General features: G+C 40.3%; 1 protein-coding gene across 5 annotated transcripts in view; it reads right to left on the bottom strand.

The window, feature by feature from the left end:
- The window catches only part of KIAA0319 (KIAA0319 ortholog), an 806237-nt gene that overhangs the window by 278337 nt on the left and 501986 nt on the right, over positions 1 to 25914 (bottom strand). For all 5 annotated transcript variants that reach the window (XM_069613622.1, XM_069613623.1, XM_069613620.1 and 2 more), the window contains 2 exons: positions 21781 to 21913; positions 422 to 650 (listed from right to left, as the gene is read on the bottom strand). In XM_069613622.1, the coding sequence (XP_069469723.1) occupies positions 422 to 650; positions 21781 to 21913 (362 nt within the window). The remainder of the gene's footprint in view (positions 1 to 421; positions 651 to 21780; positions 21914 to 25914) is intronic.

Here is a 25914-nt window from a genome sequence, read left to right as displayed (position 1 = left end):
CTGTCGGTTGTCTGGCACCCAGACGTCAGAACCCGCAAACACTATCAGGTTCTAGTTCTTTACTGAAGCCAGTTTGGACTCTTCCATGTGCTTAATACATGCTTTCAGTATGTGAGCACAGTGTGCAAGCTAAGAAAATAAGGCACCTGCTGCCTCGTTAGAGCACTGACAGGGGAGACTCTATATTGTGTTTCACGTTTAGATTTGGCTTATTGTACATTTGGTGCATTAACGTTTTGACATGCACATCTTTTCTATAAAGCACAGGTTCTTGGTGGTCCTTTTCCTCTTTCGCAGGTCAGCGCTGAGCAAAATGGGATAACAGAAAGAACATTGACAACTTGTAGAAATTAATCTGAAAAGTTGTGTCACAGAAGAAAAAACATTTAAATATGTGTTTAAATTAAAATTTTAAACATACCTGCATTTCCACAACTTTGCTTTTACTGTTAGGGTGCAATGACCACTCGTAGCTCACAATCTGATGGTCGTCACTACTCTGATTGCCATTCAGTGTGATTGCATTTTCAGGCAGTTGTATGGCCTGATTTGGTCCTGCATTGGCAATGGGTGGATGGTCCACTGGTTTGTAAACAGATAGAGACGCTGTTGTTGAATCGGTAGCGCCATCTGAATCAATCACGGTCAACCTAAAGAAAAACAACATATTTTCCAGATGTGTTGAATGAAATGTGGCCTCAAATTTGGCTTATCATTTTAAATACAAGGCATGTTTTAGGCTAAAACCATGTATAAAACAATGTACCTTTCCGGTGCCTATCAAATGAAAGAATTGAAGCCACCTGAAAACGGGTCTAGAAGCAGCACTTGTTTAGTTTTGGCTGCACAAGGCATACCACCCCATCACTAATTGCTATATAAGAATTTAAGAGCAAAAGGATTACCATTCTTCTAGTTTACATTTCTCTATCCAGACTTAAAGCACTTGCAACTGCAGACTAGTCCAGTCAGCAGCTGCAAGTGCCTTGATCAATCACCACTGAAACCAATTAATTCACTGCAAACACTTTCTAGAAGATGTTCTGCTTTATCTATGATTAATCCACACAACAGCCCAGTCTAAAGTACATCAGAAAAGGTTTTGATCCTCACAGGCTTTGTCAATGTGTCCCGCATCGCATGGGCAATTATTTCGCCCTTGACAATGCATTTTAGAACAAAAAAAGGAAGGTGACGTAGCCGAGACTATGCCGTGGCTAAGCACCAAACCGTCTAATAAATTCGACCCAGTGCAGTCCTTTTGTTCAAATCTACCATTTCATGAGCAGACACCTGGCATTTGGAGACCTCATACAGTTGTGAAGGAGAAAATCTGTCACCTTCATGTGCTGGGTCAACCTTACAATCATTAATGTACGGCATACTTAACTGCTGCAGATATATCTACAACTACAGGAAAGAAGAAAATAGTTGGGCATTAATATGTGAATACAATTTAGCCTATCCAACCCAGAGTCACGCGGCAGGTCATCAGCATGGTAATATGGCTGCCAGACTCACAGTGCCTAAAGGAGCAGTGCCAGAAGGAAATTCTGATCTTACACTGTCGAAGACTTTCAAAACTGCGAGGAATTTTACATAGATCTCTGCATGACCACTTCGACCTCTCTTTCCATATTCCTTCAATTCACAATCCATACACATCTTGTGACATCAATACTTCTTGGTGTCTATAATTCCTGTTCTCTTTAGTCTGCCCTCTTCGCGTGTTCCAAAGGTTCCTGTGTAACACCAGTACTTCTTGGTATTCCCTTTCCCCTCCTAATGCCACTTGGCACTTGTAATTCTAATCTTATTTTGTCTTTTCCAAAGTTTATATTCAACACCAATATTTCTTGCTATTTGCTGTTCTTATAATTTTACCTTTTTCCATGTTGGAACATTTCACAATTCACGTTTTCTCTTGCAGCACCAGTGCCTCTTCGTACATGTGGTTCTTATAATTTTTCACTTGCCTTCTTGACCTTGGTCTTTATATTTTACTCTTGCCCTCATGGCATGTTTCACTTTTGTACACAAACTTGGGGAGCTTTTCTGATCACACTCTAGAACCTCTGCGACTTTTTTCAGAAATATATATATATCTTAATGTGTCGCAATGGTGTGTGCAGGAAACAAAGACCTAGAGTTCCCCCACTTTGTTTGTCAAAATTGAGAAAAAAGGTTCCGCACACATCTATTACTGCGCCACTTGAAATAATAATCAAGAATCGTCTAAGTTCGCTTTTTCTTACATTATTCTGCATGTTTTTTTATTCTTTTTTATATATATTGCCCATGTTGATGACACGTGTTTCGGCACTCTTAGTGTGCCTTTTTCAAAGCTGGGCAATATTTTCTCCACAGGTTACTGCCCAGTTAAACAAAAATACATGAATATAATTTTCATAATTATTATAAAAGAGTGTAAAAGAAAACATATTTTTCAAAGGAATAGTTCCCAACAATTATCATAATGCAAAATAAAACATGTTTAGCATCACAAATTTCCATCATATAAATTAAAGTTATCACATACCATTATGACGACCAGTTGTAGGTTTGAAACATACGTAATGCTAAGTATTTTCAGAGAGAGAGAAAAGGGGTTGAGAAAGACAAGAAAATAAGAAGAGAAAAAAAGAGAGAAAAAAACAACAACATAAAAAAGGGGTTAGCGCAATTTTCCTTCAAAAAGTTCCATTTATCTGCCAATGGGATTAAATGTAAATCTTCTCAAAATAAAGCTTACCTATCTCTTGGTGTTCAACAACTCTCTAATAACCTAGTTTCAGCATATGAAAGCCGGAGTCCCATCAGACTCTTAAACGATGTTCGTACTTGTAAAGTGAGAAGATGTAATTTGGTTAATGGGTTAGTTTCTCCTTTTTACACTCCCGAAATGTCATCGAGTCGTTTCAGGAGTTAAAAATATGCGACACGTGCATTTGCTTAATTTAGAAATTCCAAAATTAATCCAAACTTAAAATATTTCCCGGTCGTTAATTTTATTTATATTTTATTTTATTTTATTATATTTTATTGAATCTTCGATGTGACAAACTTCGAAAGCAGTTAGGCTCCTATCGAAGTTTGTCACATCGAAGATTCAGCGGCCGGTTCAGACCGCCTTTTCACTATACATATATTGCATTCGACTCTCTAGCAGCAGTTCTGTACGCATGTAGTTTTGTGTACCAAGATAACTGCGGCTCGCTACGACCGCCTGATCTTAAATGCGGATCTTAATACGATTGGGAATAGGAATGGGTGGTCTTCCACAACATTAGGGCTTACCTGCAAAATCACAGTTCCACCGTCACATGTCGCATCCTACTAGGAGTTTGCTACGTTTGTGGTGTAGAGTATATGTACTGTTGCCCCGGCAACCCGTTAGTCCTACTTTAGTTTCAACTTCCCCTGCAGTCGGCCATAGATTGGGATTATTTGGCTCTATTGATCTATGGTACGTTGTTATGAGCAAACAGTTTCACAATTCGTATTATATTTGTAAAAATTCCGAATTTTGTCAACATTGGTGCCGCGATTCTGGCATCAAGTTCTAAATAGAAAAAGTGCCTCTTTTGCTCAGGTGGAAATAAAAATTAACCCTATATCTACACAACGGAGTCAGGTGCATCTATTTTACCAAAGCATCATGGGAACTGTAGTTCCTGATGCATTTTACGGACTTCTTGCTATCCAGAACTTTATTTATGAACCATGTTTGTTTTTGCTTTTAATTTCTGAATGGATAGGTATATGAGTTGGATTTTGTTTCATTCAAAATGCAAGTATTTTAGATAGATTTCAGGTAAATACCAATTTTTGTGCAAAAATAAGTATGTGCAGTTGCTGTTTTGTTATGAGTAGCATGGATTACATATGATTCAACATTTCATAGGTTCTGAACATACATATAATACATCGTAAACATGTTTACAGGAACATTTTATCCTGGAGTCTTGGTTTTTTTCATCATTTTCTGACATAGTTCCCTTTGTTATAAGTTATAGAAAATTGGACATCTCATTGTCTGTGTTCAGACCGGTTTCTATGCATCTGAAATACTTGATTAGTTTTGCTTCTTCTTGTCGTAGAAGTTTCCACTTCTGCATCCCAAGGACACTTTTTTTAAACCAATGAATCTAATGTCCCTCTTCCAGTCCATCTGGTGACATTTCTGCCAGTGTTCTGCCAATGGTAGATTTTTATCTTGACTTCCCATCACTGTCAAATGTTCACGAATTCCCGTACGAAGTTCTTGAATCGTACTTCCAATGTACATTTTGCTGCAAATGCATATGATCGCATAGATCACGTACTTAGTACGACAATTGATCTGTTCTCGTATTTTCAGTTTAATTCCATTCTTGCTCTCATAGTAGTCGGTCATGGCGACCGCATGCTTGCACATAGTGCATGTTCTGCACTTTCTAAAGCCTAATTTCGGTTGTAACCAATTTGCTGGTTTTTCCTCGTTGTCATCAGGTAATAGAGACGGGCTGAGACTCAGTTTCAGCATTCTCGCCCGTCTGTACACTATTGTTGGGTGATCTTGTATCAAAGGTCCGATATGTGGGTCCAATTTGAGCAGGCCCCAGTGTCTCCTGAGGGTTTTTTTAATCAACTGGTTGTTAGCGTAGAAGGTTGTAATGAATTGTACCTCTTTTCCTTGAGTTGTTTTATCACATTGTGTTAGTGTTTGCAGTCTTGTTGTTTGATGTGCTTTATTGTAGGCTGTTTTGATGCTTGTTCCAGAGTAGCCCCTAGCTTTAAATCTAGTAGACAGGATTTCACATTCTTTCTCAAAATTAGTTTGTTCATGACAGTTCCTCCTTGCTCTAATATACTCGCCAATGGGGATATTACGAATGACAAGTGCGTAATGGCAACTGGTAGCATGTAGTGTGGAGTTCACTTCTGTACTTTTCCAATATGTTCTGGTCTTCAGACTGTTTTCCGAAACATAAATTGTTAAATCCAGGAAATTGATTTCTGTATTACTGTATTCCCCTGTGAACTCAATACCTAGCTCATTGGCATTCACTTCTTGTCTGAAAAGGTCTAGTTCCTGTGGTGTTCCTTGCCATATGAGTAGGACATCGTCAATATACCGCATCCATTTCACAACATGTTGACTGAATGTTTTGGTAGTATAAATCCTCAGGTCCTCGAACATGCCCATTACTAGATTTGCTAGAGCTGGTGCATATTTCACCCCCATAGCTACACCTCGTTTTTGTTTGTAGAAGTTGCTGTTAAACATGAAGACAAAGATCTTGCAGAGGACTGGGAGAGAAACCTAGTGTCCTGCTCTACGCAGATGTTGGAGATGTTAGTAGAACACGCAACCAGGGAACAGAAGAGAGCTAGTGAGCAAATAGAAGTTGTCAAAAAAGAAATTGCAGAGGCTAAAGCTCTGGAAGTAACGAAAGAAAAATCTATCAGAAGATGTATGAAGTATTAAAAGAATATCAAGATGATATAAAATTATGGAAATTACGGTAGTTTTACAGGGATGAAAGAGATTATAATGAAGATCGAGTTTACACATTTCAAGAAAAGTATAACAAACTCACCAGACTGGAATCAAAGGAGAGTACACCGAACACATCACTGGTTAGCTCAGCACAGAGCTCTGATGCAGAAGAACAAACAGAAGAAGAGTCTGAGACCATTGCAAATCAAAATAGGACAGGCAAGGGCTTCCTCAACCAGATACGATTGTATAAAAAAGGAAACAGGACTCAAACACCCAAGCAAGTCCGTTTTCAGTTAACGAACCTACCTTCCAAAAAACAACCTTCACTCAGAGAAGAGGAGGGAGGGAGTTGGGTAGACTCCGGCAACCCAGATGCCTTAGAAGATTTTTGCAGACTGACATGAGCAGCGACCAGTCAAGTGGCCAAGAAGAGCCAATAACGAATCTTGTGATGAATCTTTCAGATGTTGAACTTAACCAGGATGAAATCAGCCTGTTAAACAAAGGATTAACTTTTGCACCTACGTCATACATGTAACCCATGCAAGCACATATAGACTTCTTCAAATTTATACGAAAACTTAAACTTAAGAAATGTTTTGCTACCCAAATTACAACAGGCAAATAACAAATAGACTCAGCGCCTAAAAGTGAAGTTACAATTGAAGAATTGGGAAATATTCACCTCATAAGATCTCTGCAAGAACCGGAATCTTTTCCGATCCATCAGACTATGCAAGTATTTACAATTACACCAATCAGCCTAACCAAGAAAGAATTGAGACCAACCTCTAAATTTGTGCCACAATTTCCCCCAGACAATATGATTGATGCTTTTTATAAATCAGTAACGAAAGACCTATATGAAATAGAAGATCGACAGAGAAGATTGGGGAAAATGAGAAAACCTGAAAATCTGACAATACAGGAAAAAGATGCTCTAAAGAAACTTGAGAAAAACCGTGGGATTGTTATCAAAGAGGCGGACAAGGGCGGAAACATAGTAATTATGAACCGTCCAGACTACATCAAGATGGCCCTCAACCACTTAATCACACCAAATTGTTATGAAAAACTATCAAGTAACCCTAAGATGGAAATCATGCAGGACCTCAGAAATGCACTTGATGGATGGTATAGGCAAGGCCTCATAACTGATGAGGAAAAGAGATACCTCTACCAACTATTTATTTTCTCCCAAAAGTACACAAACCATTTTTTACAATTCCAGAAGGCAGACCAATAGTGGGTGGAATAGGTTGGGCCACGGAACCCATTTCGGAATATATTGACAACGTACTAAGACCGAAAGTTATAACTGTACAAGCATATCTGAAAGACTCAACCGCAGCGATAAACATTGTTGAAAATATTCCATGGCCCCCGACTTATTTACTGGCAACCTGGGACGTCAAGGCGCTTTATACGTCTATAGGCCATGATCTTGCCTTAGACGCAATTGATCACATCTTTAAACACGAATCAGCATCATACCTCCCGTTTGTCTGCATGCTCAAGGAAATGCTTATGGCCACTCTAGATAAAAGCATCTTCATGTTTAACAGCAACTTCTACAAACAAAAACGAGGTGTAGCTATGGGGGTGAAATATGCACCGGCTCTAGCAAATCTAGTAATGGGCATGTTCGAGGACCTGAGGATTTATACTACAAAAACATTCAGTCAACATGTTGTGAAATGGATGCGGTATATTGACGATGTCCTACTCATATGGCAAGGAACACCACAGGAACTAGACCTTTTCAGACAAGAAGTGAATGCCAATGAGCTAGGTATTGAGTTCACAGGGGAATACAGTAATACAGAAATCAATTTCCTGGATTTAACAATTTATGTTTCGGAAAACATTCTGAAGACCAGAACATATCGGAAAAGTACAGAAGTGAACTCCACACTACATGCTACCAGTTGCCATTACGCACCTGTCATTTGTAATATCCCCAATAGCGAGTATATTAGAGCAAGGAGGAACTGTCATGAAAAAAAACTTTTTGAAAAAGAATGTGAAATCCTGTCTACTAGATTTAAAGCTAGGGGCTACTCTGGAACAAGCATCAAAACAGCCTACAATGAAGCACATCAAACAACAAGACTGCAAACACTAACACAATGTGATAAACCAACTCAAGGAAAAGAGGTACAATTCATTACAACATTCTGCGCTAACAACCAGTTGATTAAAAAAACCCTCAGGAGACACTGGGGCCTGCTCGAATTGCACCCACATATCGGACCTTTGATACAAGATCACCCAACAATAGTGTACAGACGGGCGAGAACGCTGAAACTGAGTCTCAGCCCGTCACTATTACCTGATGACAATGAGGAAAAACCATCAAATTGGTTACAACCGAAATTAGGCTTTAGAAACTGCAGAACATGCACTATGTGCAAGCATGCGGTCGCCATGACCGACTACTATGAGAACAAGAATGGAATTAAACTGAAAATACGAGAACAGATCAATTTTCGTACTAAGTACGTGATCTATGTGATCATATGCATTTGCAGCAAAATGTACATTGGAAGTACGATTCGAGAACTTCGCACGAGAATTCGTGAACATTTGACAGTGATGGGAAGTCAAGATAAAAATCTACCATTGCAGAACAATGGCAGAAATGTCACCAGATGGACTGGAAGCAGGACATTAGATTCATTGGTTTAAAAAAAGTGTCCTTGGGATGCAGAAGTGGAAACTTGGAAGTACGACTACGACAAGAAGAAGCAAAACTAATCAAGTATTTCAGATGCATAGAAACCGGTCTGAACACAGACAATGAGATGTCCAATTTTCTATAACTTATAGCAAAGGGAACTATGTCAGATAATGATGAAAAAAAACAAGACTCCGGGATAAAATGTTCCTGTAAACATGTTTACGATGTATTCTATGTATGTTCAGAACCTATGAAATTTTGAATCATATGTAATCCATGCTACTCATAACAAAACAGCAACTGCACATACTTATTTTTGCACAAAAATTGGTATTTATCTGAAATTTATCTAAAATAGTTGCATTTTGAATGAAACAAAATCCAACTCATATACCTATCCATTCAGAAATTAAAAGCAAAAACAAACATGGTTCATAAATAAAGTTTTGGATAGCAAGAGGCTTGTAAAATGCACCAGGAACTACAGTTCCCATGATGCTTTGGTAAAATAGATGCACGTGACTCCGTTGTGTAGATATAGGGTTAGTTTTTATTTCCACCTGATCAAAAGAGGCACTTTTTCTATTTAGAACTGGATGCCAGAATCTCGGCACCAATGTTGACAAAATTCTGAATTTTTACAAATATAATACGAATTGTGAAACTGTTCGCTCATAACAACGTACCATAGATCAATAGAGCCAAATAATCCCAATCTATGGCTGACGGCAGGGGAAGTTGAAACTAAAGTAGGACTAACGGGTTGCCGTGGCAACAGTACATATACTCTACACCACAAACGTAGCAAACTCCTAGTAGGATGTGACGCGGGACGCTGGAACCGTGATTTTGCAGGTAAGCCCTAACGTTGTGGAAGACCACTCATTTCTATTCCCAATCATATTAAGATCCGCATTTAAGATCAGGCGGTCGTAGCGAGCCGCAGTTATCTTGGTACACAAAACTACATGCGTACAGAACTGCTGCTAGAGAGTCGAATGCAATATATGTATAGTGAAAAGGCGGTCTGAACCGGCCACTGAATCTTCGATGTGACGAACTTCGATAGGAGCCTAAATGCTTTAACACAATGCAGCGCGCAGGATAAAATAAAATATAAATAAAATTAACGACCGGGAAATATTTTACGTTTGGATTAATTTTGGAATTTCTAAATTAAGCAAATGCACGTGTCGCATATTTTTAACTCCTGAAACGACTCAATGACATTTCGGGAGTGTAAAAGGAGAAACTAACCCATTACCCAAATTACATCTTCTCACCTTCACAAGTACGAACATCGTATAAGAGTCTGATGGGACTACGGCTTTCATATGCTGAAACTACGTTATTAGAGAGTTGTTGAACACCAAGAGATAGGTAAGCTTTATTTTGAGAAGATTTACATTTAATCACATTGGCAGATAAATGGAACTTTTTGAAGGAAAATTGCGCTAACCCCTTTTTTATGTTGTTGTTTTTTCCTCTCTTTTTTTTTCTCTTCTTATTTTCTTGTCTTTCTCAACCCCTTTTCTCTCTCTCTGAAAATACTTACCATTACGTATGTTTCAACCCTACAACTGGTCGTCATAATGATATGTGATAACTTTAATTTATATGATGGAAATTTGTGATTCTAAACATGTTTTATTTTGCATTATGATAATTGTTGGGAACTATTCCTTTGAAAAATATGTTTTCTTTTACAATAATTATGAAAATTATATTCATGTATTTTTGTTTAACTGGGACAGTAACCTGTGGAGAAAATATTGCCCAGATTTGAAAAAGGCACACTAAGAGTGCTGAAACACGTGTCATCAACATGGGCTATATATATAAAAAAGAATAAAAAAACATGCAGAATAATGCAAGAAAAAGCAAACTTATATGATTCTTGATTATTATTTCAAGTGGCGCAGTAATAGAGGTGTGCAGAACCTTTTTTATCATGTTTTACTTTTGCCCTCTTGGCGTGTTTCACATTTCACATATTTCAGCCTCCTCTCATTTAACTTTCTTTCCTTTGATGTCTGCTCATAATATCTTTCAAACGCTCATGAAAAAGTTCATAACATTTCACAGAGACTTTCGAATGTGGGACTTCCTCTCGCAGGACCAGTCTGCTACTCTGTATATTTTTCCTTTAACAATTGCTCTCTTTGTTCACGTGTTATCAGCACAGGTGCAACCTTCAACGTTCAAATCAGAGTTACTTTTGCTTTAACATCAACAAGACATTTGTTGTGCTCGATAACTCACTGGTTGTGTTAAATGTCTTTCATCTTTACCTCGTAGCTCAAGGCCGCCACCAACACCTCCTCTGCTCCTCCCCAACTATGTCGTTCAGCCGGAAGGGTGGCGGGCTGTTTCCTGGTACCATGAAGGTTTCTTTTCTCTGATTGCTTGGCTCTGCTTTTCGAACACTCATGGCTTCCCCAAAGCTTAGAAATCTTGCCGGGCTTTCTCTCAATTGATGACCAGGCTGTTGGTCTTCCAACTCCCACTTCGTGGTTTACAATCACCTCGTAAGCGCTATTCCTTTTCATGCCCAGCCTTGCTCAAGGTACATCTGTGTGCGCCACCTTTTATTTTCACAGGGAGACCTAATAAGTGGCAGGTGTAAATTATTAGAGTTATGTGCCTGGCTCTGGCTGGCCTCATTACAGATACAGGGCCAAGGAAAGTCAGGGGAGGTAATCCTTTTGTCCTCATTTCTCATCTTCCTTCGTGTAGTACGTTTGTCAAGACAATGTGGGGAGGAATTATGGGAGTTGTAGTTTCCCAAAAAATAAATGGGGATAGGGGTTAGATGGGTTGTGGAAAAAGGGGGATATCATGTCTCACCATAGGGTGCTTCTCCCCCACTCCCAGAGGACCTCCTACCCAGGTGATCCTCCATCGCTTGTCCGCCCCCAGGCCTGGGATCCAAAAGCGATGGACTTTCCCTGGCCACCTGAATACGGGATTCCCGGGGACTAGATTGTGAAACACCCTCTGGTTTTTCACAGATGGCTTTGGGTCAATATATTTATTGGGATGTTTATCAAGTTGCAACATATTCCAGTGTTTTTTTCAAAATTGTTCTGATGGTAAACACATTTGAATTGTAGGTTGTAATGAATCTGACTTTGTTTATAGGGGTACTGGATTTGGGGTCTTTGTTTCTCAGAAGTTCCGGTCTCTCCTGAAGGTTTGCTCTTTCTTTGGCCTTGTATAGTATTTTGTTGTGATATACTCTCCCTTGAAACCTCATATGGCTTTTGTCTTTGTGTACTTCAAATTCTGATTTTTCACTACAATTCCTCTTAATTCTTAAGATTTCACCATAGTGGATGTTATGTATGATGTCCCTGGGGTGATTACTTTGAGCTGCTGTCGGTTTTTGATACAGTGTTGTCTGTTTTGTGTTGTTGTTGACATAGATCTCCAGATCCAGAAAAAAGATTCTCTCAATGCTCTGGTTCATAGTTAGTTTGATGTTAAAATCATTGGTATTTAGATAGTTGACATGATGTATAAGGGAATGTCGATAATCATCCCAAATGATTAGAATGTCATCAATGAAGCCGCCCCCAAAATGATATTGTTGGTGTCAGTGAAAGCAGAGTGTGTCCAGGCATATTCAATTTCAAAGTGACCCATAAAGAGGTTGGCATATTTAGGAGCGTACTTCACCCCCATTGCTGTCCCTTGTACTTGTTGGTAAATTTGGTTGTCAAAACAGAATATATTGTTGATCAGCGTACATTCCAGCACAGATATTATCATTTGGTTCTAGGCTGATCTTGACTTAAGGAAGTAGTTGGTAGTTTCTATAATTTTATGATGTTTAATACTGGTATAGAGTGACGTTACATCCAGTGTTCCATGTCTGTACATGGTTAACCAAGTGATGGAGTCCAATTGTTGCAATACATCAGTGGTATGAACCCAAACCTGAGGCTAATGGTTGTAGGTGGGCATCAATGTAAGTTGAAATTCTTTCTGTTAGTGATCCAATACCGCTCACAATTGGTCTGCATTGTGAGAATTTGTTGAATTGTTTATGTATTTTTGGTATGAAATATATGGTCGCCATCCATGGGTGTTGAATGTTCATATAGTTGTGTTCATCATCGTTGAGTAAACCTTTGTCGCACCAATTCTTGCTCATTGATCTCCATTGTTGTTTTAAATCTGGAAGACGGTTGGTAGCTCGTTTTTTGTAGCAGTGTTGGTCATTGGGCCTCATTACGACCCTGGCGGAGTGGGTTTACGCCAGCGTTATTTGCGGCGGACCCGTCCGCCCTACTACGAGATTCCGTAGCGCCATGGAGCGTTTTCCGCCTGGTTTCTCCGGGCGGAGAAATCCATGGCGCTACGGGACCTTGTCGTTAATTACGCCACCGTATTTTGCGGTGGCGCAATTAACGCCTTCCCCACTCCCATTATACCCTATGGGGCGAAAATGGGAATGGGGAAGGGTAAAATGGGGAATGGGGATTTACCGCCCCGCCAAGGTCGGCATGGGGCGGAAAATCCGCCAAGCTCCATGGCGCTATCGGCAGCTTTCCGCCGTGCTCCGCTGTGCTTTTAGCACCGCGATTTCCGCCAGGGTCGTAATGAGGCCCATTGAGTTGATGTTGGGCTTCTTTAATGTAATCAATCCTGTTCACGATAACAATCTTGCCACCTTTGTCAGCAGCTTTAACTATATAGTTCTCTTTTTTTATCCAGATCTTTAAGTTCCATTCTAACTTTTATTGTGAGGTTTTGTTGGATTTTTGGTTCATGGTTAGAGAGGTAGATTGTTCTTAGATCCTCTGTAACTGCTCTATTGCAGAGGTCTATTGCATTGTCTAATGCTAATGTTGGAACAAATGTGGACCGATGTTTCAAATTGGTTTCTTCTGTTAGATTCAAAGGTATGTTTTGCTCTCTAGTGAAGCTCTTCAAAGTCTAATCTTCTTCTATGCCTTCTAAGTTGAGTAAATGTAATGCATTTTCTGAGAGTTCCACTGTCAGATTTGATGCAGTGAGTGGGGGCTCTTCCTGTGTCAATCTTTTGGGTGTTACCTCAAAGTATTATTTTAGTTTAAGTTGTCTACATAATTTGTAGATATCTAAGTTGGTTTGAAAATAGTCATATTCATTGGTGGGACTAAATGATGGTCCTCTGTTTAGTGCTGATTTGAGGTCTTCATTCATGATTACATTTGATAAATTCAAAATCAAATCTATTTGTTTTGTCCCATATTTTTCTGTTGGCATCTTGTTAACATTCTTGATGTTCCTACATTTTGGTTTCTTAATGCCTCCTCACTTTCCTCTCTTGTGGATCTTGTTGTATTCGAGGTATTTGGATGTGTGGTAGTTTTCTGTCCTGTATTGCGATTCACTTTTTGTTGGTAGTTGACTTTGGTACTTTTTTGAACATCCTGAGTTCTTCTAAAAAAGGGCAATCTGTTTGTGTCAAGTTTGTGTTCAAAACATTTTCCTGATCCGTGTCACTACTGCTTGCTTATTCAATCCCAGAGGAAGACGGTAATGAGATAGCAGCTGGTTGTACTACTTGTTTGTTGGGTGCTGGATTACCATATGATTTTACATCATGTTTCTTGTGGAAAGTATAGACCCATTTGTTTTTTATAATCATTTTCATCTCTGACGAATTTCTTCTGTTTTTTTTATATTTTAATTCTGATGTGTATTTCATCAAATAATCATCAAGGATATAATCATTCTTTTGATGTTGATATTTTATTTGTATCGCGCTCATACACGTGTTCCAGAGCGCGACAAGGCAAGGGAGGGGAACAAGGGAGAACAAAACAGCGATCTTACTAGGCCCAGTGACATTGAGAATATGCAAGTGCAGGGGAGAGGGAATTGGGAAAGTGCAAGGGGGGAGTGGAAAGTGCTGTGCATAGAAAACAACAAAAAGGTAGTGCAGACAGCAGATGGCAAGTGTTATGTTTAAGGAACAGACAAGGGGTGTCTGATAAGTTCAGGGAAACGGGGGGACTGTAGGGTTACAGATACAGAACCAAATTGCAAAGGTAGCCAGCAGGCAATGCAGGTGCGTGGCAGGGTGGGAAGTACCTGGGCCCGAAATCAGAGGGTAGCCAGGTTCACAATGCCTAAGCAGAACAGGTCAACAGGGGAGAGGAGGAGAGAAGGCAGAAGCAAAGAGGAAGGTCTTGAGGTGATTCCGGAACTGGAGATGATTCTCTTCAAGTTTCACAGTGGCAGGGAGGCTGTTTCAGAGGGAGGCCCCAGCCGGAGATAGAGATCTGCCCCCAGCACGTTTCTTTGAGAAACAACTGATCCTCAGGGAGTTAGAGGAGGAGGAGCAAAGAGTTTGTGAAGGAAGGTATTTGCAGAAGGAGTGTTGAAGGTATATTGGGCCCAGGCCCCAGAAAGCCTTGTGGACAAGGCAAAGGGTCTTGAATTTAATCCTTGCAGCCACTGGGAGCCAATGGAGAGATTTCAGGGCTGGAGAGATACGATCCCAGGGCTTGAGGCCCAGGACAAGTCTTGCAGTCCTGTTCTGGATGAGTTGCAAAGGGCAGAGAGTAGAAGCAGGTAGATTTAGAAAGAGGTTGTTGCAGTAATCAAGCCTAGAAAGAACCAGGGCTCGAGATACAGTGAGCTTCTGGGGGAAGGAGAGGAAAGGCAGAGTACCTCTGAGGAGGTGCAGTTGGAAGTGTGACTTTATAGAGACAAAACCTACCAGGAATACGCCGATGTGTTCTCTTCTGCTATTGTCCAAGCCCTGCCACCCCTTAGGCCTGAGGACTGTGCTATTGAAACTGAACCTTCAGCCGTGATTCCCTTTGGAAGGATGTTCATCCTGTCTGAAACAGAGAAAAAGGCCCTTCGTGAATACCTAGATACTAACCTAAAAAATGGCACCATCCGCCCATCCAATTCTCCGGCTGGAGCTTCATTATTTTTTGTTCCTAACAAAGACACCAAGGAACTCAGACCTTGTCTTGATTATCGAGGTCTTAATCAGTGAACCCTTAAGGAGCGTTATCCATTACCCTTGATCTCGGATATCCTGGAAGCCGTAAGAGGAGCCATAATATTCACCAAAATTGGATCTTAGGGGTGCTTATCGCTTGATTCGTATTAGAGAAGGTGACGAATTGAAGACAGCCTTCAGAACACCCTTTGGTCATTACGAATACTTGGTCATGCCCTTTGGACTCTCTAATGCTCCTGCAAACTTCCAACGCTTCATGGACCGGGTGTTTTCGGATTTTCTATTTCTTTTCGTCATCGTCTACTTGGACGATATTTTGATATTCTCCAAGGATCCTCTCAAGCATGAAGAACTTGTTAAATCAGTGTTACAACGGCTACGCGAACACAAGCTTCTAGCAAAACCCGAGAAATGCCTTTTTCATGTTTCCACTGTTCACTATCTAGGATTTGTCCTTAGCCCAGATGGCATAGGCATGGATCAATCCAAGGTTAAAGCCATACTATCCTGGCCAACTCCGAACTCCGTAAAACAGATCCAATCTTTCCTGGGCTTGGCCAATTTCTATCAGAAGTTTATACCATCCTTCTCCGAGATTGTCCAACCGATCATCTCCTTGTTGAAGAAAGATACTCCCTATCGTTGGACCCCAGCCCAGGAGAAGGCCTTCCAACGCCTAAAAACAGAATTTACACAAGCCCCCATCCTGGTTCAACCTGATATAAATCGACCATTTCTAGTGGAAACAGATGCCATCGGAGCAGTTCTGAAACAGGAGCTAGATAACGGGCTGGAACATTCTATTGCCTATCTTTCACAGACATTGACCTCCAGTGAAACTCATTACTCAGTCTTAGAAAAGGAACTTCTAGCCATCCGTCAAGCCTTCACTGAGTGGCGTCATTTACTTCTAGGAGCAAAACATCCTGTCCAGGTTCGGACGGACCATCGAAATCTCCAAGTGTTACAGGCCCTGCAATGCAGGAACAGCCGTCATGCCCGTTGGGCGTTCTTCTTTGCTCAATACAAGTTCCAAATTCACCATGTTCCGGGAACACAAAACGTAATTGCTGACGCCTTGTCTCGGCGCCCTGACTATGAACCTCCTGATGACCGAGCATTTCCCAAGATGTTTCCCCACACAATAATTGTAGACCAGGCGACCAGCCTCTTAGATGAAGTCCGCAGTCAGACTCAATCCTTGGAACTCTGGAAAGGTATCTCGGACAGGAACCAGTGGAAACTGAAGACCAAAGATGGATACTTGTTCAAAGACAGTGCCTTGGTCATCCCAACACAAAAACTACAGCAAAGGATAATAAATCTCTGTCACAATACTCTTTACTCCGGGCATCGTGGTATTACCAATACCCTCTGATTAATACAAAGGCAATTTTGGTGGCCTGGAGTAAAAACTGATGTACAAAGGTATATCCAGGCATGCTCTGTCTGTAATCAAAACAAACATGACAACAAGAGACCAGCGGGTCTATTGCAGCAACCTCCACTTCCAACAAGGCCTTGGGAATTCATAGCAACAGACTTCATTGTGGAATTACCACCTTCCAGGGGATACACAACAATCATGGTCACCATTGATTTGTTTACCCATGTGGCCCATTTTACACCTCTGTTTAAACTGCCATCCTCGTCAGAACTTGCTGGAATTTTCCTGGAACATATATTCCGACTGCATGGACTTCCTTCCAAGATCATATCAGACAGAGGGCCCCAATACATTTCTCAGTTCTGGAAACATCTTTGCCAAATACTAGGAATCCAACGCGCTCTTTCCTCAGGATATCATCCCCAAACTAACGGAGCCACAGAGCGCGTAAACCAAACCTTGGAACAACACCTCCGTTGCTTCGCTACCAAGGTCCAGGACGATTGGTCCCTCTTAATACCAGTGGCAGAATTCACCTATAATAATTCGGACTACTCTGCTATTAAGACCAGTCCTTTTTTCTGTAGCCAAGGATTCCACCCTTCGGTTCAACCCTCCATCCTTCCTCATCCTACACCAGTTACAACAGTCGATTCCTGGATTAAAATGCTCATTAATGTTCAAAGAGAAGCCAAAGAACAATTAGAAAAGGCCAGGACCCAGACCAAACTGTATGCGGATTCCAAACGAAGACCAAGTCCCTCCTACACAATAGAGGATAAGGTTTGGCTGTTCTCGAAACTGCTACCACGGCATTTGCGACCAAATAAATTAGCTCCTCTATATTATGGGCGATTCCTTATAAAGGAAATCATCAACCCAGTGGCCTACCGACTCAAGCTTCCAGACTCCTGGAAGAAAATCCACCCAGTCTTTCACACGTCCTTAATAAAGCCATATGTTCAGACCTCTCGAACTAACCTTCGGCCCAAACCAGTACTCATCAATGACCAAGTGGAGTATGAGGTCTCCAGGATTTGCGATTCTAGATATAGACGTGGCAAACTCCAGTACCTGGTGGAGTGGAAAGGATATCCCCCCAGTGAACGCACTTGGGAACCAATCTCAAATCTAAATACCCCTGGGCTACTCAGAAGGTTCCATCTCATACACCCGGGCAAACCCGGTGGAACAAGTTTCCGGAGGAGGCATGTTGTCATGAACTATCGAACTCGCCCCTTCTGGGCTTCCTGGTCCCTGTCACTTCGGGCCTTACACTCCATAATACTACCAACATGGCGGCAAGCTCAGCACGCTGCTCGCCAGTTTTCATGTTCTACGCAGCGTCCTCTATAAAGAAGACACACCCCCGCGGCCCCGCGCGTCTCAACGCTGCTACTAGCTGTGATCGGACGTGTGTTCCGAACCTTCTCTAGTGCTATTTGCTATCCCCTGGATTCCCTTCTTCCGACTTCTTCCCTCTTTTCTACTTCCCGGAATCCCTGTGCCGCTTCCGCGCGCCCCCAACACCCTCTTGAATTCTCCTGGAGTTTCCCGTGATCCTGGACATCGAAGCTGAACGTAATCTGAAAGCAGAGGACGGCCGAGCGGGCTTATTTAAGTCCCGAACCATACGAAAGAAGACTCCACCTAAGGAGGACATCAGGCAACATAGACAGTTGAGAAGGGGGGAAACCTGTGACAGTTAGGTCAGAAAGTGACAGGAAAGGAGGGTGAAGGTGTGCTGATGAGGATCTCAGTCTTACTGGCATTAAGGCAGAGATCGTGGACGGCACACCACTCCTGAGTAGCAGACATGCAGTCAGAGATGAGAGAAGGAGAAGAGGTAGCCAAGGGAAGCCTGAAAATGAGTTGAGGGTCATCCGCATAGCACTGAAAATTGTAGCAGAGAGAGGAAATGCGATGGGCGAGAGTTGGAAGGTATTGGTTGAAAAGCCACGGAGAGAGGTTAGACCCCTGAGGAACACCACAGGTAGAGAGGGAGATAGAGGAAAGGAAGGACCCAAGTTGGACCTGGGAGGGTCGATCAGAGAGGAAAGAAGTCAGCCATGCCAGAGCCTGATCAGTGATACCCAGGTTGTCACAGAGACGGTTGAGCAGGATGGTATGGTTGACCGTCTCAAAGGCATAAGAGAGACCGAGTAGGATGTGGTCAAAAGGGATGTTAGAGTCAAGGTTGGAGAGTAGGTCTTGAAGGATGTTCAGGAGAGCAGTTTCCGTGCTTCTGGCATCTCTAAAGCTAGATTGGTGGTCATGGAGACAACCAACAGAATCGGAGTGGAGGTTAAGTTGTGAGACGGCCAGCTTTTCCAAGAATTTGCCCAGAAATCACCAGCACAACCAATTCATCTGTATACAAAACAAGAGGTTCAGGGTAATATCTCTTTGTACGGTGACGTAGCTTGACCTGAAACTGAAGCTGACAACCAAGCGCACTCACACATGGTTTATTACCCTGAGCACCTCTATCCTTCTTCAAAAGATGGGAACATGCAGATTCTTAGTCCTCTAAGTATTCAGCCCACTTCCAGGTAAATTTTCAACATTTTGATTTACCACCATTTAGAGGTTTCCCTTTTGGATAGTGTTTCCAGTTCTACAAAGAGCTTTCTTAATGATACATGTGATTGGTTAGTGGATGTTCCACTGTTCTGTGTTGTGTGACTTAAAAAAGATCCTCTGCTTCTGCATCCCCAGATGGAAAGCTTTTTGCCATTCTAAATTAATGGTAGTTGATTTCAGTTTGTAGAAGATATGTGTAGATGTGTTGTCTTTAATTTAAGGGTTCAGAAAGTATTCTGCCTAGGTTTGATTGGTTATTTGAAATGAACTAGAAATTGAAGACATAGTTTAAACCTGTGGCGAAAGGTTTCTGGTTATTAAATTTTTAGATCAGTAGCTGTCGCTGTTTTTCCCTTCTTATTGTGTCTGCCCAATACAGTTTGCAAAGTTAAAGGTTTGTGGAGTCAAATCACTGCGCCAGCTTAAATATTTTTGATAGAGTTATCCACGTGGGTTAATAGCTTGATGTGTTTGAAACAAAAAACTCCAGATCACAATGTAATATGGTTAGAGCTTTAATGATATTTTACATGTAATTCATCAAGTGTAGTACTGTTTCCTTTAAATTGTTTTTGGTTCTCCCACCAATTGGTTATCTTCTCTCTTTGGTTTCTTAGATATATCACATTGGTTCAGTGTACTCTTAATTATCCTTTCTTGGTTGTCCTCTTATAGTGTTTTGCATGTGATTCATAAAATTGGTGTCAAGTCCTCTACATTTTTCTCTTGATTTTCCTAGAATCCTAAGGTTAGTACAAAGTCCTCTTAGTTGTCCTCTACATGTGTTTCAGCACTGATATCTGGTTGCTCATCAGGAGGAATTATATATTGATCTTATAATTATGGAAGTAACAAGTATCAATTGGTAGACCATCGTTGCGTCTGAAAAGCATTGACAAAAAGCAATTGCAAAACCAATAAGGAGAATTAAAGTGGATAAATACTATGGACGCTTGTTTCTCTGGCCTAACTCAGGACAACACATTTTACAACGTTCTATGACATTATATCATTGTCTAATTTGTTATCTTTCTGAAACTTTATAAGCAGAATAAAAGAAACAGAGCAGGAGGCAGAACAAAAGGACCTAGAAGAGTTACAAATGCTGAAACTAGTTCCAGATGAGCTGCCACCGATCATGGATGGTCTTCTGAGAAACAGCCGAATCATCAAACCAGCTGCGACTCTTCAAGAACATCAGATAATCATGGCCACTAAACATCCAATAAGAATAAACTTATGGTGTCCAACTCTAATTAGATTAATAGAAACACTCTTAGGGCACCAGTCATCAAATCCCAAACCAATACAAATGTGTTCTATCATGAAAGGAAAATGGGAAGAGATGGCAATTAACTTCTACAGGCCACTTGCAAACAGGATCTACAGTGTTGTGTTTGTTGATGAATATTCAAGATAATAATGAACTCCAGCACTTGGCTGCTGATACTTCGGTCATCCCTTCCCATTACAAAATGTTCTCTGCTAATGGCATTCGTAAGGTGAAGAGGTTGGACAACGGTCCCCGGTTCAACCTATTGTAATTTCAATCATATTTTAAAGTTTACCCTGTGTAGCCTTAAGCTGGTGGCTCGTGGAGTGATCCATCAGTACATTGAAATAATGAGTCAAGTGTATCAACCCCCGTAAAGGTCTCTGGGCTAGAACCTGTTTCAACGTCTCATGGATTACAAAAATACTTTGCTTGGCAGCACAAAAATATGTCCTTCAGAAGTCATGTTTGATTTCACTGTGCAAACATAAATGCAACACCTTTTGGCAATCATCCACATTTTGTGGAATGCTCAGTCCCTTAAAGGAAGAGATGATCATCAAATAGAAAGAAAATATCATATACATGCAAGACAGTTAAAGGGCTAGATGTTATGAGATGAAAGTGGGTCTGTACTGGTTAAGAAATGGACAACACACTTAAGGAAATGCCTACTTTCAACCCTCAGCTGCTGACGGTCTCACATGTAAAAGGTTCCATGATTACAGATAGAAGAACTGACATGGCAGCTACTTGAAACTCCTCCGATTCCCGATGCTTTTATGGAACTGAAATTCATCCCCCCTAAAGTTGTGCTGTCTTTGCCAAATCCTATGATGGAAGAGGCAATGTCTGGAGGTGACCGTGTAGTCTTGAAAGACCCAATAGAACCAGCCGCGAATTGTGCACGGGAGATCTCACTGGACGGTTCACACTCCTGAAAATTGGATGAAGACATGGAATAACAAGATGGATTGTTTCCTTTGAGTCCTGGGGAGATGTAGGGTGCTTGGTTTTATGTGGGCATTTTGCAATGGGGTCTGGACAGGGACAAGGGCACCAGAGAAATGGTAAGTGGGCGAACATGATAAGAAGAGGCATTTTAGGATTAGGATACCGCATTATGGACGCTGAGGGTAGATGCTGTGCACCATAAATAAAAATAAAGTTATATTGCAATGCTCACTCTGTGTGAGCCATCATTTTTCTAACACCACTGTAATGTCCCCTACAAATAAAATGACTATTGCAAAAAGTGCAGAAGAATTTTGCCCTCGGAACCCTAAAAGCATGCATGAGTTAGGGGGGAAAATGCTGTCTTGGTAGTATGCCTATTCTGCATGTCGTAGTTGCTCACTAATGGCACATGGGTACTGTCAAGGGATTTCTTTACTGTTCTCACCTGAATGTGTAGTTGCCAGGAACTAGGTTGGAAAAATGAAGCACTGGGGTGTCCGCAGTTACCTTCTGTTCCCGTAAAGGGCCACTTAGCTCATCCCAGTGGTAACTCACAATTTTATCATCATCTGTGCTTTCTGAAAAGAAAATAAATACATAAATATACAGGGTTTAAAGAGGACAATAAATGATCCCTCGCTGCACTAAGCAAACTGAGAAACATACAGGCAAAGAGGATGCTTCTGCCTTGATGCTCATTTGCCGGTCCATTCTGTGTCATTATTTGCACACTGTAGACCAGTGCTTTGGTTATTAGGATTAGCACATCCAAAATACAGGTGGAAAAGACAAATGTTTATGTGCTACATCTATGTCACTGAAGAGAAGATGGTAGACAAAGGTTCCTGATCAGAGAAATATCGGGAATAGAAGTGCTACCCCAGTTGACACTTCAAATGAGGATTGGCAAAGATAACCATTGTTGCTTTTATCACGACAACACCATTGGCTGCATGCCGCCCGGTCCTTGCCAGAAGGACTGGGAAGTCGGCAAACAAAGCCAAACAGGAATGCAGATTTGCCCAGGTACTTGTTTTACTGCCAAGAATTGACATCAATCTGAACAGATACTTCCCACTTCCAGCACTTTTGCCAGGCTCCTTTACTAGAAAGGGGGCTGTGTCCTGAACTACAAGAAGGGAGAGGTTTTTATTGCCTTCAAATTCCTGTCTTCTTTCCTTCAATAGTTAATTATAATACAGAAGCATCAGGACCAACTGTGTTTGAACTAAAGGCAACACTAGACTTTGAATAAAAGTTTATTTCATTCATTCATTTTATTTATTTATTGGGAAATAACACATTTACATAAAATCACTAACATCACAGGAATAACATATATCAATATAAAATGAAGTGCAATTTGTTTAGATACAAACATCCAAGTTCATATAGATACAATAAAAATCAGACTAAAACAATCCATACATATACAAATCTCATAAAAGTTATTAGTTGATAAACTGAATAGTAACCTTATTAATGTACAGACTTACGGGCCTACTTTGAAGGAACCACACACCATCAAGATAATTTGCTATGCTGCGTATTAAATCTGGGTAATTTGCAGTTTTTAAGATATTCAAAGCCACTAATAAGGATAAACTACATTCTCTTTTGAGGGGTGTACTGTCCATTTGTTTTGGAGTTGCTTAAATATTGGGCATAATAGGAGGAAGTGTACAGCCGTCTCACTACAATGCAAACAATAAGGGCAGAACTTCTGTTCTCTTTTGGAGCATCATGCAGAGAGCAAGGCTAGCAGAATTATAATGAAGCAGAATTTCAGGTATAGGCATCTTTTATGAGGAGTCATGGCTAATTTAAGATATGGTTTTGGGCCAAAATTACTGTTATGTGACAGAAAGTCAATGGCCAGTGTTTCTTCCATCAGGGAATCCTTTCTTACCCAGTCACCAAAGGCAAGTTAAACTTTCATGGACACCAAGGGGAATAATACATTTGTACTCCCTCACAGATCTGAAAAGCCTATTTTGGTTTAGGTAGATTTAACATGCAAGAGCCATTTCCATGGGGTATCCTTGTTCTGGCAAGACAGATCCCTCACAATTTATTTGCAGATATTTAACTCTTTGACTGTATTACGCAGTAACAAAGTAGGACTGATTTTTATTTAACAATAGCTAGTTTAAAAATGTTATTTCATCCATTTCATTATGGTTATGCCAATTCCCGCTTATCCAGTCTCATCCCAAAGTAGTTGAAGTATTCAACCTTTTTTATCAACTTGCCCCCGCATCTAAAAATAATGATTGATGCTCTGTATTTGTGGCAAGTCATTGATAACATTTTCGACAAATTAAATGTTAAAAGTGAATTGTTTGCTTTCATCGACAGGTGTTCTTTTCGAAGTAATTTGTAACGAAAAAATTACTTTGAAAAAACGAATTGAAATATATAGGGAGTTAAGGGTTTAAAAGGAGTGGGGATGGGATTGGGGTAGGGTTAATAATATAGGGCAGGGGGAATAATATAGGGTAGGGGGGCTACACCCAAATAGAAACAAAGATTTTTGATGAGCTTTTCGAAGTAAAACAACATAGAACCCTTAAGATATCACCAGTCAGAAAACGATTTAAGTATATCTAACTGGCTGTTGATGTCTATCAGGGTTTTTTTAAATAAAAACTATGTCATCTCCATGCAGCAGAATGCCAATTGTGTTCCCTCCTAGTGCAGGTGCATCAGAGTCAGTATTTTGGATACTCAATGCTAGTTTGTTAATATATTTAAGAAATAAAAGAAGGCGAGGGGCGAGAACACAACCTCGTCTTACTCCGACATTTACGTCAAACGGCTCACAAGTTTCTCCATGGGAATAATATCTAACTTTGGACTTATTTGCACTGTACAGCAGCTTAATTGCAGGCAACAGGACATGGGGAATCCCCATAATTTCCAAAACCTAACACAGAATAGGTATTTCAATGTTATCAAAGGCAGCTTTAAAATCTATTAAAAACGCATAAAAAAGTAATTTCTTTTTATTTTGGTTGGTTAATTAGCCTTTCAAAACAAGTATTGCAATACAGAGATAAAAACATATTTAAGCATCAAATCAAATCATCACAGTTTTACATAATAGATCAACAAATTGAAAAGAGAAGAGCAAAAAAGAAAGACTAAACTATGTTATAATAACATTGTCTATATTCTTTGACTAAATTATTCCATTTGTTAAGAGCCACACCCAACCTCATTGCGGCCTTCAGTAAAAAAATTGCTAGAGTTTTCAGAAAATAAAATTACTAAAACAGCAGCACACCAACCTACTTGTCAGGACACATTGTGTACAATGCTGTGTTTAGGAATTGGATAGTAGCTATTCTTAGTGATATTTTAGGTGTCGCAAATAGCTCATACAATAATTCATCATTTGAGCGCGTTATGTGGTGTGACCGTGTTAATTTATTGATAATATCTTCTCTTTGTTTTCCCAAAGCGACACACTCAATTAGTATATGTTTTAGTGTTTCTTTGGCTTCTACAATTTTACAAAATCGGCAATGTGATGTTTCCACTGGGATGAGACCTCTTCTCAGTAAGATTTGGTTTGTGGGCCATAAATTCAGACAAAACCTCAATATCTGATTTCTTAGATTGAATCAAGGGCATTTTAATAAATAGTCAGCTGCTTGTCGAAATTATTTGTGTCCAAAGAGTGCTCTATCAAAATCTTTCAGTTTTAGACAACTCTGTTGAGTTAGATGCCAATCCAATTGGATCTAACAAAATATTTGCTTCAGCCATATCTGATAGGACAGCAGCTCTCCATGTAGATGGAAATGAATGCTCAGAGCGCATTAAATAGTTTGCCAATACTGTCAGCAGATTGTTATTAGCTAAACCCATTACACATTTTCGGAACAGACAACATCTCTTCCACGATACTTGCATGTGTATAGATAAAATGCCTAGCTCGAAACGTAGAAGAGCAGTTGGAGCTGAGTTGGGGAGATTCAAAACTTTTTTCCAGAACCTTGCTTCAATTTAGTTCCAATAGCAAAACTTTGGTGGTAGCCAGGCCTCCGACCCATATGTGATAATAGGGGTTACTTTTTGTTGGTAAAATATAAGAATATGTGCACATGAGAATTTACCATACTTATATTGAAGGATCGTGGCTTGTGAGATTAAAGTAGTCAGTTTGCCATTTAGATAATTCTGCTGTGGCTTATTTGTGGAGGAGTTACTGAATATGACACCAAGATATTTGTATTCATTTACTAGAGTCAGTTTTTGGTTTTTCAAAAGCCGGTCATAATGTTTCCTTTGCCTCATTTTATTTCTCCCCAACTCCATAACTTCAGTTTTCTCCAAATTTAGTTAGGTTCTTTTGACGACATACTGGTCCAAAAAGTAATTTATGTACCATGTACATCTGCATTGAGGTAGTTACAATAAATGTGTGTTCAGTGGTACCACGGTTTTTCGAAAACCTGCATGTAAATCTGTCACAAGATTGTCAGCCTCTGCCCAGTCTTCTAGGTTTGCTAAAATTACTGTATCATTCCCTTTTTCTTGTTTCTTGGTTGATGTTTGTCTGGGCAGTCTTTCT

The sequence above is a fragment of the Ambystoma mexicanum genome, chromosome 5p, assembly GCF_040938575.1.
Source record: "Ambystoma mexicanum isolate Mex_15411 chromosome 5p, UKY_AmexF1_1, whole genome shotgun sequence".
Taxonomy (NCBI): domain Eukaryota; kingdom Metazoa; phylum Chordata; class Amphibia; order Caudata; family Ambystomatidae; genus Ambystoma; species Ambystoma mexicanum.
This window is presented reverse-complemented; position numbering and strand designations above follow the sequence as displayed.